Raw genomic sequence first — 13,731 nt, 5'->3', positions numbered from 1 at the left:
CAATCCACCTTAAAGCCTTCCATCAAAAATTCATGTTAGCTTATTTTCCAAACACCATCTTATTAATGGCAAAGTTATTACTAAATTCTTCATTATTTTCAAAATTAAATTAAATAAAGTTTGTGTATTTCATTAGTAATATGGTTTCAAAAGAGTTAAATGTGAAAGACTGGCAAAAGCCGGAGGGAAATGGGTTGGGTTATAATCCATTAGAGGCACCTGCATGAAAGGCAGACAACAGGTAAGTTAAGAGGGTGATTGGGTATTAAAGACTTCAGCTGATGGATGATGCAGGAGATAGTTGTGCTGTATTGGAAAAAATTTGTGGAAGGATCAGTTGTTCAAATGTACTTTTATACAAGAGATATTGGAAACCTGAGACAAGTGGGAATATACTATGAAATTGACACGTCTTTTTGTCCCAGCATTAAAAAAAAAAAAAGATATTGTTCATAAGTTCTTTTAAAGCTTATAAATACTTCTGACTGACCTACTTACTTTAATGAGTGAACCCTGATAATTCTTTTAGGTGAGCAATGCTGTAGATATTGTTGGGTTTTTCCTCCCCCTCTTCAAGCTGTGACCCCACTTCAGTCTATGTTTTCCCTTTTCTTCATGTTCATCTGTGTACACACACTCACATCATGTTTGGAAGCACTCTTATTCACATCTATATACAGGTATACGCACATAAACACGAACACCACCACTAGTATTAGAACATAAGCTAACTCTATGAGGAGTGACTTTAAAAGCATTGTCCAATGGGGATATGTCTCTTACAATCTTGTCTCTTACAACAGCAAAAAAATACAAATGCTACTCTTTTCAAGCAAACATCATCACATTACAATTCTCTTAATTGGAAGGTGCACAGGTACATTTAACACTAAAAATGTACAGAAAATAGACTATCAAATGCCAGAGAGGAAAACTAGAAGTAGTTGATAGCTTTCATTACCTAGGTGACTAAGTCAGTAGTGAGGGTGGATGCTCCAACAGCATAGCTGCTAGAATAAGAATAAGCTGGGCAAAGTTCAGAGAGCGTCTACATTTGTTGGTAACAAAGGGCCTTTCCCTCAGAATGAAAGGCAGATTGTATGATGTCTGTGTGTAACAGCCATGCTACATGACGGTAAAACATGCGCTGTATCTGCCAAGGACATGCGTAGGCTTGAAATAGATGAATCTAGTGTGCTCCACACTGGATGTGCATGTACAATAAAGTGTAAACATCTTGAGAGAAGAGTTGGGCATAAGAGGCTTCAGATGTGGTGTGCAAGTAAGACGACTGCATTGGTATGGTCATGTGATATGTATGGATGTGGACAGCTGTGTGAAGTGCTGATCTCAAGCTGTGGAAGAGGGAGACCCAGGAAGATATGGAATGAGGTGGTAAAGCATGATCTTCAAATGTTGGGCCTCACGGAGGCATTGACTAGTGACAGATCTTTGGTGATATGCTATGCTTGAGAAGACCTGTCAGGCTAAGTGAAATCATAGTTGTGGCCATTGTTGCTGTCACGTAACTGGCATGTAAAAAGTACCTTTCTAGCGTTGGGCCTCACGGAGGCAATGTGGCTGATGCTAGTGTTGTGTAACTAGCACATAAAAAGCACCTTTCAAACGCTGCACCTCATGGAGGCAATCACAAATGACCAAGACCTTTGGCAATATGCTATGCTTGAGAAGACCCATAGAGCCAAGTGACATCGTAGTTGTGGCAGATACTGGTGTCACACAACTGGCACTCATTACACTCTCAGAGTGGCCGGCATTAGGAATGGCATCTAGCCATAGAAACTATGCCATTTCAGACTGGAGTTTGGTGCAGCCCCTCAGCTTACCAGTCCTGGTCAAACCGTTTAACCCATGCCAGCATGGACAACGGATGCTAAATGATGATGATGACATATGCCATCATCAGCATTATAATTATTAGTTTTGTGTTCATTTTGTTCCATATTGGCAGAAGTTGGATGAACATTCTGGTGGCTGTATTCTTCAGTATTAGAAAACACTGAAGGAGGTCATTGGTTAATCTTAACAAAAGAAGACTCTTCTGCTAGTAACATACTAACATCCTAACGAAGGCCATGATTGGCAGTGTGTAATTTTTTTCTTTTTTTAAACTAAGTTTTTTTCCTCCATTACTTTACCTGTCTGCAACGCTTTCACATAATTAGCTGAAGAGAAAGATGGAGTGCGAAAGAAAAAGGAGAGAGAAAAAAAGGTTAAGGCAAGTAAAAGAGAAAGTGGGAGAGTGCTCGAAATTAAGTCTAAAATTGTGCATAAAGTATATAATGTGCATTAAGTAATCGTTGTATTCCAATTTCCTTCACTTTTCAATGATTAGCAGATGAGCAGCTATCTTTTGATATAAACACAATACAGGCTACACTTTTAGGTTTTTTTTTTTTATTATTTATAAAGTTTTCAGAAATAACCTGATAAGTTTACCATTAATCCCATGGAATATTCACAGGTCTCGCTAGTATTGATAATTACTGAAGAGAGAAAGAGTAAATGTGTTGAAGAAAGTGTTTGCTTACCATTTCCATCACATGTGAGATGTTAGAAATGACTGATATCAATTAAAGTGATTGCTAATACAATGAGGTGTCATTACTTTTTGATGTAGTTAGCTAATATGTATATAAGACACCAAATGTAAATAAGTGAAATGCTAGGTTACATACATTAGCTGGATGATTATTTAATACCTGCAGTAGATTGGCATCATCTTTTAATGTCTGTCTTCCATGCTGGCATGGATTGAATGGTTTAACAGGATCTGACAAGTTGAAAGGACTGCATTTTGCCCCAGTGATTATTTTGGTATGATTTCTGCTGCTAGACGCCCTTCCTAACATCAACCACTTTGCAGAGTGCACTTATGAGGTTATCATATAGCTTATAAGATTAAAATCCCTCTTAACTGAGTGGAGAAACAGTAGAAAGGAAGGCAGCTTTATGCTTGATGGAAGGTTAAAATATGGGGGAAGGATTCAGAACAGATTTCTTGCTGTAGAGAAGATAAAATGCTGCTTGTATTATACAACAGTGAGTGGAAATAATCAGGGTGGAGCTGGAAAGAAAGATAAAAGATGGTGACAAGGTGCCAGAGTGGACCACAGGGGCAGAACAGGATCTAGAAAGAAATTTATTTCCCATCTACTTAACCCATGAGACTAGACCTTAGCAAGGTCCTTAGGTACACTTATAGTACCTTTGCATTACATCATTCTGTCTACTACACTATTATAGATTCCACCAATCTATTGTTGAATCTCTACACCACTGGATTTCACAATAGATACAGGTATAGTTGTATAGTTGAGAAATTGTAATTGTGTAGTTTTGAGTTTTATCTCATTGCATGGGTCCTTGGGCAAGTAGTGACATTTATCATAGATCTTCAGGTTAACCAATACCACCTTGTAAGTGGAATTTGGTAGATGGAAACTGCAGAAGATTGTGTGCATGTTTGTTTAACTCTGTTGATACCAAGCTGTCCCTGGTTTTATGATACAAATGCCCTGTTTAAGAGCAGCTAGTCATAGAAACCATAGCAAAAATGGAAGTATGAATGAATGTTGTCCTTCACCTTGTCTAGAAAAGCAGTAATCTACTATAATAATACTCTTGTGTTTTTCTCTGTCACAACATATGAATGAGAAAGGAAGGAGTGATGGCAAACTGGTGGGGTGGTGAACATTCAACACCGAAAAGAAAAATCAAACAGTGTTTCAATTCTGTGTGAGTATATGTGTGTATGTGTACAAGGGAAGTATGTAAATGTGTGTGAATATTGACAAGTGTATTAATTTGATTTACCATCCATATTTACATATAAAATACTACAATTAGCCATCATTTTTGACGGCACTGGGCCAGCTAGTTCCTAATAAGAAGCGACTTAGGTTAAGACTGGCCATCACAATCTATGTTAGCATGGAAAGAGGACATATGATGATGATGGTGTTTATTTACATGCTTGCCAACAGTTTATCCCTAAAGAAATATTTGATTCATGTTATTTTATACTTCTAAAACAAACAAAAAAAATGAGGTGAATTTGGTTGAGTTAACCATGACTAATGATTTATGCTTCAAGATTGCCAAGAAGCAATTACATAAGTTCTGTCAAATCAGTTCAATGTTCATAAAATAACAAACATCAGGAGTTCACATACAAGGGAGTACTGAAAAGTTCCTTGCTTTGGGTAAAAGAAAATACAGGAGAATCAGTTAATAATGATTTTATCCAAAATTTTCCCCTCTCAGATTCATACACTAATTGCAGCAGTCCTTTAGGCTTTCTAAGCCCTGTAAAAGAACTTGCATGCTTGGGCCTCCAACCAGGCCTTTCATGATACCCTTAAAGCCAGAAATTTTTCAGCACCCCTTTGTGTGTTTCCCATACTAACAGTTGCCTGAATGTAACATCCATGGAAAGAATCACTTTCTGCCATCCCAACAAACACCAAACAACATGGAATATTCTCATTATTTAATATTAATGAAGTCTTTTCTTTCAGCAGGATACTACTTTTAAAACTTCTTAATCATGATTGATAATATTGAAGTATATTTCTTTGTTCTTTTCACACTGTGATCAATATATTGTTTATGGACATGTGGTAAATCATAGAGGGCACATGGGTTAGGGTGTTGTACTCACAATTGCAAGATCATGATTTCAATTCCTAGACCAGGTGGTGCATTGTGTTCTTGAGCAAAACACTTCGTCTCACATTGCTCTGTGATCACTCCAACACCAGATGTGTGGCACACAGTACACCTGTTCAGATAATGTCTATTTGATGGAGAGACTGAGTTAATGTGTGGCACAAACATTTGATAACTATAAACAAATCATTTGTGCAGGTTGTTCAGCACAAAGCTGAACACTCATATGTCATCTTAGACAGGAGAGTCCATCACATATATTATTATCATTATCATCATCTTTTAATGTTCGCTTTCCATGCTAGCATGGGTTAGATGGTTTGACTGAGGACTGGCAAGCCCGGAGGCTGCACCAGGCCCCAGTCTGATCTGGCAAAATTTCTACAGCTGGATGCCCTTCCTAACACCAACCACTCTGGGAGTGTAGTGGGTGCTTTGTATGTGCCACCAGCATGGGGGCCAGTCAGGTAGCACTGGCATCGACCATGCTTGAATAGTGCTTTTTACATGCCACCAGCACAGGAGGCAGTCAGGTGTCACTGGCATTGGCCATGCTCAAATGATGCTTTTTATGTTCCATCAGCACAGGTGCCAGTCAGGTGGTACTGGCATATGCATCAGTCCTCAGCCCTCTCTTGTTCATCATAGACTTCTAGGCAATAACATGGATTTAAGTTGGGCTACCTCTGGGAGATCTTCTATGCTGATGACCTTATTCTTATAGTTAAATCACTACAGAACTGGAGAGAAAATTTTATGAGTGGAAGCAAGGTTTGGAATCAAAGGGCCTTAGAGTTAATTTAGCAAAAACCAAAGTCTTAGTACGTAGGGAAGCAGACAACTCACAAATCCCTTCTGGTTGACGGCCCTGCTTGATATGTAGAAAAGGCATAGGTAGAAACTCCATAAAGTGTACCTGGTGCAAGCTATGGACACATAAGTGCAGCAGTATCAGAGGAAGGTTAACAGGGAAAATAGTCTCACTGTGTGGCTAATGCACAGGTACAATAAACACTAGAAATATACAGAAAATAGACTCCATCAAGTTCCAGTGGGGGACACCTAGCAGTAGTTGATAGCTTTCGTTATTGAAGTGGGTGCTCTGAGAGTGTAGCTACTAGAATAAGAGTAGGCTGGGCAAAGTTCAGAGAGCTTCTACCTTTGTTGGTAACAAAAGGCCTCTCTCTCAGAGTGAAGAACAGATGCCTGTATGTGAACAGCCATGCTACACAGCAGTTAAACATAGGCTGTGACTGAAGAGGACATGAAGGCTTGAAAAAAATTAATCTAGATGTGCAATGTCAGTGTGCATGTATGACTGTGTTTTGAGAGAAAAATTGGGCATAAGAGGCATCAGATGTAGTGTGCAAGAGAGACAACTGCATTGGTATGGCCGTGTGATGTGTATGGATGAGGACAGCTGTGGAAGAGGAAGATATGGGACGAGGTGGTGAAGCATGATCTTCAACTATGGGGCTCAAGTGATCATGACCTTTGGCAGTTTGCTGTGCTTGAGAAGACTCATTAAGCTGAGTGAAATTGTAGTTGTGGTTGGTGCCAGTGACATGTAACAGCATTCATGCTGGTGACATCTAAAAAGCACCCACTACACTCTCAGAGTGGTTGGCATTAGGAAGGGCATCCAGCCACAGAAACCAAGCCAAAATCAGACTGGATCTTGGTGCAGTTCTCCAGTTTGCCAGTTCCAGTCAAAACCATCTAACCCATGCCAGCGTGGAAAGCAGATGCTAAATGATGATATTTATATATTGGATTGGAACAAAAGTTTGTACTATTTTTTAAGTAAAATTCAAAATTAATGTTTAGATATTTGTATATACTTTTATTCAACCACATGTCTCATTTTGTTCCACCACCTTTTGCTATCTTTGAGGCAGCTTCATGATCCCATCATCCCTGAACTTGGCATCTTTCTGGGTCATGAACTGATCTAAGTAGCTTTAGTCTTCCAAAGAATTAAAGTTCTTCTCATTAAGAGAATTCTTTAGGGATCAAAGTAGATGGTAATCCAAAGGTACATGGTCAGGTGAGTTCAATGGATGTGGTAGGACATCCCATCTAAGCTGTACCAATTTTTGCTGGGTTTGCACAGATACAAGAGATTTAGAATTGTCCTGAAGGAAGATGACATCTTTCCAATTGGCCAATTCTGGACATTTTTCATTGATTACCTCTTTTAATCAGTCTAATTTGGAACAATAATTCTATACTTTGTGAGTCATGTAGATGGAAACCATATAGAAACCTGTTGATTGGATTGTACCTGTAATTCCAAGAGGTACTGGCATGTTTCTCGCATGCTGATTCTGCCTTAGAATTACATTAAGTGTAGGCATGTCTTTGGAATAATATTTGACTGACCAAATTCCAGCCCAAAGTCCTTCCATGTCTTAACCTTGGATCCCTTTACCATCTGTGCTGCAACTTTTCATGTCTGCTTGTATTGCAAGCGCAAAGAGAACTTATTTCCAAACCAAGCTTTGTAAGCCCCCTTCTTTGCTCAGATGGCATCTTCAACCTCTTGAGTGAATCAAGGGGTCCTCCTGCCACCCAGCACCGTACTGATTTGCTTTTCCCAGCAGTTTTCAACTGTTGAAGCAGAAACTGCCAAACTGAACGGTCTCTACTCCCTTTCAACATCCTTAGTTTCTTCAAAGAGTTATCTGAATTTGGATGCAATTGTATCTGCATACCTGGTCCTGACTTCTTTATCAACCAGTGCTTCCCACTTTATCCTGTTGATCAAACCAGTTTTGTGGGTCTTCCTGGTTTGGGACTATCTCAGGTTGCAGACAACTAGATAGTGATCAGTTGGCAGCTCAGCTTCTCTCTTAACATGATCATCCAGCACAGAACCAGAGAGATCAAAGATGATAAAATCATTTACTGATCTCTGTCCATAATTTCCTTTATACCATGCGTATTTATGGATGTCTTTGTGCTGGAAGAAGATGTTCATATAGAGAGCCTCTTACTAGAACAAATTTGATAAGGCCTCTCCATTTGTATTTAGGTAGGGATCACCATTCCTTCCAGTTACTCCTTTCCATGTCAGGTCATTGGTATTAACATGTGCATTCAAGTCTCTCATTAGGTTATATGGCTCAATCTTAACTGCATCTAACGCTGCAGTGACTTCATCAAAGAAGAATCTGCATTCGGACTCTCTGTTTGCTGCATAAACTTGTACCCACAGAGGCCTATCTGTCAGCCTAAACTTCCAGAAGCAAATCCCTCTTCTCAATATGATGCAGTCCATAATACATTCTGACAGCCAGGGACTTGTGAGTATCCTCACTCCAACCTGTGTAGTCATTCCTGACACCATAGCTGAATAGTGGAGTTTCCATCCTCCATCGAAATCTACAATACCAGGACCACAGAACTTTGCTGAGGAAACCCCCAACTATATGTAGCTGGTAACATCTGACCTCCTGCAACAGTTCCCTGCCTCTTATCTGTAAAGGTTTTGACATTCCAGTTACCAACTGTCAAGATTTGCTCCCTTCTAGACACTCTTTGGGGTCTTGAAGTACATAACCTTTGTGTGTCCCTCCTATACTTCCCTAGTATTTGTGTTCAGATAAATGGTGCTAAGTCGAAACTATTCAATGTGGGTGTCGGACTCCACCAAGAATGCATACTGTCACCTCTCCTGTTCATAATCTTTATGGACAGGATCGACATGTGCACCCAGGCTGGAAATGGTTTCAAGACCAGCAGTTGTAAGATCAGTCAGTTGGAATTTGCAGACAATATTGTACTACTCAACTTGTTGGAAGGTGAACTCTGACATGCATTTGATAGGTTTGCTACCGAATGCTGCTTAGTAGGACTAAAAATTAGTGCTGCAAAGACTGAGACACTCGTCCTCTCAAGGAGGCCTGTTCAATGCACTCTACACGTGAGTGGAATTCCACTGAAGTAGATGGAGAAGTTCAAGTATCTCAGGGCCATTTTCATGAGTGATGGAAGGCATAAGCTGCTGCAGTAATGCACCAGCTTTACTGTTCAGTCATTAGGAGAGAGGAGGAAGGTATAAAAATCAAACTTACTCCCTTCAGTTTGGTGTTTGTACCTACCCTTGCCTGTGGTCATGAATCATGAAAACAAGATGCAGTGGTATATTTTTAATCTCGCGCATGTGCATTGTTTGTTTTTGATTTTGTCAACTACACAGTATAGTAGGGTCAGTTGGGCACCATCTGTAAAAAAACAGTATCGTGATGTAGTTCACTCTGCCAGAAATTTGGAAACAACATGCTGTACTGGAAGCTCTAATATGAACAGATGGTGAACACTCAGAACAACTTTTGGCTTGCCATATCCCCAAAACATGTACCGAGAATGATAAAAATCAAACATCCAGTCAACATCGTGGTGTTTGTAGTGTAGTGATTGTGACGTTATGCCTCCATTCATCTTCCTACACAGCCTCAGACTCAACATGGAGGCCTACATCAAGTGCCTGGAGGAGGTAGTGCTGCCCTGGGCCACAAGAGGGTGGCTGCTGGAAGACCCTATATCTGGCAACAAGACTCTGTACCATACTACACAAGCAGGAGAACCCAGTCATGGTTGTCAGACAATTTCTGCAACCACATTACCCCTAGCATCTGGCCACCTAACTCCCCAGACTCTAATTCCCTTGATTATTATGTGTGGGATGCAGTTGAGTGAGAGACCAACAAAACTTCTCGTAACACCAAAGATGAACTGAAGGCAAAGATTATGGCAGCATTCACCAACTTAAACAAAGGGACCATTCAGAAGAGTTGCAGGAGACTCCAAAGTCGTCTGGAGGCCATGGTTGATGCCAATGGCTATTTTATTGAATAAATTTACTCTTTAGTATTTCAAGATATTTTATGTAATTTTGGTCAATACATCTGTTAAAATGAGATGTCAGTGGTATTTTCATTTTTGCGTAACTTAGGCAACAATATAGTCACCACACCCAGTACAGTTGCAAATGCAAGCAGCTGAGATGGGGGTCTTTCCAAAATGTCTTTGGAGTAACATTACTTGATAAAGTGCATAGCTGAGAGATCAGGGAAGCACTCCAGGCAGAGCTGCTACTTCTCTGAATTGAGAGATCACAACACCAATACTACAGACATATGGTAAGATTGTCATAGAAAGAATCACTGAATAGGTTTTTATGGGCAAAACTGACTGCCAGGAAATTCTGACGTAGACCACAAGCAAGATTGTTGGATGACATCCATGAGCTCACTTGGGGATCCAGCTAGATCAATTGGAGTTGGTTGCTTCTGACAGGACCTGATAGAAGGTGTACTTGAGGACTCTGCTCCCACAACCCTCCCAGGAATAAGTGGGCAAAGACAATAAGATAAAAGTAGTGAACTGACAGAATCTTTAGTGCATTTGACAAAATGCTTGGCAGCATTTCTTCTATTCTTTTCATTCTATGTTCAAATTCTACATTCAACTTTGCCCTTCACCCTTTTGTGGTAAATAAAGGAATATCAGTTGAATGACTAACCCTCTTCTACCAAAATTGCTGTACTTGTGTCAAAATGTGGAACAATTATTATTATCATCATCATTATTCCAGCTGAAGTCACCGTTTCATTCTTCTAGAGTCAATAAAATAAAATATCAGTCAAGTACTGGTTTCAAGTTAATTGAATTATCCTTGTCTCCATGTTTTTGACCTTTGCCTATATCCAAAACAATAATTTCTCTTCTGTTCTACATTTCTACCTGCCTACCAGTAGCTTGTAAGTTTGTGCCCCACTTCAAGAAATACTTTCACCGTAAACAACATATTTAACTCTACTTCCTTAATAGTTTGCATCATTCATTATTTCCTTCAGATTTAATAGTTTTGTTTGTTTTCTATTTCAGATGTTAACCGGGCAATTGAATTATTGGAAATTCTTCAAATGAGTGAGTTCTTGTTTCTTTTGTACTTGGATTAAACCCTGGTTCTGTGATACAAATTTAAGTGATTTAACTCTTTAGCATTTAAACCAGCCATATCTGGACCAAATATTCTACCGGTTTTATGTTCCAGACAACCAGATCGAGCCTCTCCACCTACCCTACAATGTCATTCTAAAAATAGCAATCACATCATTGAAATCTTGAGGCTAATAAATAATGCTGGATTAATTCAAAACAATGTTAATAAATAAGCATTACATTTGACGGAGTAGTCTGAATGCTGAAGGGCTAAATCCAAACTTTCCATTAAAATTTCATATTTATATTTCAAACAACAGCTTAATAATGCCAAAGTTATTTTATTAAATTCATTATTTTCAAAATTGATTGAAACACAAGCAGTGTATTTTAATAGAAATATGGTAACAAAAGTGCTAAAATGCTCTAAATTTAAAGTCATAACCTTATCCATCTATTGTTTTCATAATCGGTCATAATGTCTTACGTTTAAGATGATTCCCATGCTTTCCCTGATGAGAAGGTTACAATTTTAATATCAAAGATCCCTATGGATCACACAGGTTGTAATCCTTTGAAACATATGTAGGAATAAAGTATGCAATTATAACATGCATTTTCTCCAATCCTTAAATTCTTATATATATATATGTATATATATATATATATATATACATGATTTACAAATGTATGTATATATATATATGTGTGTGTGTATATCTGTGTTACTTCCCCACCTTCTTGCTTGACAATCAATGTTGGTTTGCTTTTTGTCCCTATAACTTAGCAGTTCAGCAAAATGGACCATTAAAATAAGTACCAGATTTAAGATATAAAAAACAAGTACTTAGGTCAATTTGTTTGATATAACCCTTCAAGATAGTGCCCTAGTATGACTACAGCCAAATGACCGAAACTAGTAAAAGGTGGAAGATTACTTTAAATAATACACTACCTTTGTTTCAGGTCATTACCTGAAACAAAGGCAGTGTATTTCAACTGAAGAATAGTAATGCAGAGTTTAAAAGCACAAAAGTTGGGTTCAGTTACAGTCAACACTTACTATTACATTTATTATCAGAGAGTTTTCATTGACATCTTATTAAATGTTACTTGATGAGAAGACAATAGTTATTGTGGGTTTAAGCCAAAGTCATGAGTTTAATCCTGACTAAACCATTGTTTTGGTGGTAGGCTGTAACTGTTATTAATTTGAATGTTGAGCAATGGATTGCTAGAATCCCTAGAGCATCAGACAAAATATTTTGTGGTATTTGTTCCAGCTCTTTATGTTCTGTATTGAAATCCTGTTGAAGTCAACTTTGCCTCTCTTCTCTCTTGTGTTGACAAAATAAAATACCAGTTAAAAATAATTGATGTAATCAACTAGACCCATCCCCTCAAAAATTGCTGGTCTTGTGCCTAAATTAGAAACAATTACACTGTGTAATGCTATTTTTGTCCATGGGTAGCAGCTGTTATTTCCTGTTTGCTTGCCCTTAGAAAGTATGACAAACGGTTAATATTTCCTTCAAACTTTGCTTTCCTCAAACTTGTTTCCACTTGGACAGCTAGAAGTAAACTGAACTGTTGAGCTTATGATTCCTGTGTATATACTGCTATCTATGTTGCCAGAATGTTCTAGAAATTCTTGAAACTTTTAGAAAGTTTAAGAAAATTCTGCTTCAGCATCTTGGTGCTGAATCTGTCTGAAATGTAATGGAAAATAGGTCAGTTTCAAAACATTGATGTCCAGGTCACAAAAGCGAAGTCTGATGGGAACGGTAGTCATTTCCTTTGAAAGAAACAAATAGGAAATAGCAGTTACTGGCCAAAGACAAAACACAAATTTGTTACAGTGTTATTAAATGTGGAGGTAATCTTTAACATTGAGTGAACAAAAATTTAAAAATTAAACTCATTTAAAAGAAAATTTTAGTACTTCCAATTTACAAAAAAGGTCATTTATTTATGAAAATTTTTTTTCTATCTTTAACAATCATTTAAGTGTGTAAAATATCTCTTTGAACCTTTCTGGATTTTTTTATCTTGAACAACATTATCTCAATTTCACTCTCACTTCATAGTTGAATATTAGGTATTAAAAAGGGAATTCAGCTGAATAAACAGTTGATCCTACAATAAAAAATAACTTTTCATAAATCGTATAGCTTGTAAGTCCCTTTTAAGAATAAATAGATATGGTGTTGTTTGGATTCTCACTGTTCTGCATGTACCCTATGAAATATCTTTCTTTTACTTGGTTCCATCATTAGACAGTGGCAATGCTAGGACACCACACTGGAGGGTTCAGTCGAACAAAATGATCCTAGTACTTATTGCTTTAGCCTGGTATTTATTCTATTAGTCTCTTTTCATTGAACTGTTAAGTTACAGGGAATGTAAACAAACCAAACACTGTTTGTCAAGCAGTAAGGAGGAACAAATACAAAGACATACACATTCACACACTTGTGTGTGTGTATGTATACAACAGACTTCTTTCAGTTTCTATCTACCAAATCCACTCACAAGGCTTTGTTTAACACAGGGGCTATAGTAGAAGACACTTACCCAAGGTGCCACATAGTGGGACTGAACCTAAATGTGTGTGTGTGTGTGTGTGTGTGTATGAACACTTAGCCTATGTTTGTTATTTTTCAGAGGGTGAAATTGCTACACCTAATATGTCTGCCCTACAGAAGGTATTACAGAGTGACTTCCTACAGACTGTGCGAGAAGTGTACGAACATGTGTATGAAACAGTCGATATCTCTGGCACTCGTGAAGCCCGTGCCAATGCTACAGCAAAGGTTGGTGTAAAAGTTTTATTTCAATTGTTTCTTAGGTAGGTGTTGACTATTGTTGGGTGGCAGAGTAGCTGTGCGTGCATGTGTGTCATCGTCATTGTTTTAACATTCACTTATTAGTGAACATGGGTCAGACAGAATTTATTCAGGTAGATTTTCTATGACTGGAGGCCTTTCTTGTCATTAACCCTCATATGTTTCAAAGCAAAGTAATATTTCCCCGAGACCTGACATGTTTTCATGGGAGATTGAAAATGAAGGACAGAGAGAGATAGTAACA

The 13,731-nt window shown here is 38.2% G+C and overlaps 1 protein-coding gene across 6 annotated transcripts in view; it reads left to right on the top strand.

Annotated features, from left to right (window-relative positions):
* The window catches only part of LOC106882482 (protein lin-7 homolog C), a 45,683-nt gene that overhangs the window by 24,406 nt on the left and 7,546 nt on the right, over positions 1 to 13,731 (top strand). For all 6 annotated transcript variants that reach the window (XM_014933171.3, XM_014933172.3, XM_014933173.3 and 3 more), the window contains 2 exons: positions 10,585 to 10,626; positions 13,306 to 13,454. In XM_014933171.3, coding sequence (XP_014788657.1) covers positions 10,585 to 10,626; positions 13,306 to 13,454 — 191 coding nt within the window. The remainder of the gene's footprint in view (positions 1 to 10,584; positions 10,627 to 13,305; positions 13,455 to 13,731) is intronic.

The sequence above is a fragment of the Octopus bimaculoides genome, chromosome 7, assembly GCF_046866305.1.
Source record: "Octopus bimaculoides isolate indiv1 chromosome 7, ASM4686630v1, whole genome shotgun sequence".
In the NCBI taxonomy this organism is placed as follows: Eukaryota; Metazoa; Mollusca; class Cephalopoda; order Octopoda; family Octopodidae; genus Octopus; species Octopus bimaculoides.
The sequence above is the reverse complement of the archived record's forward strand: the minus strand, read 5'-3'. Positions and strand labels throughout refer to the sequence as shown.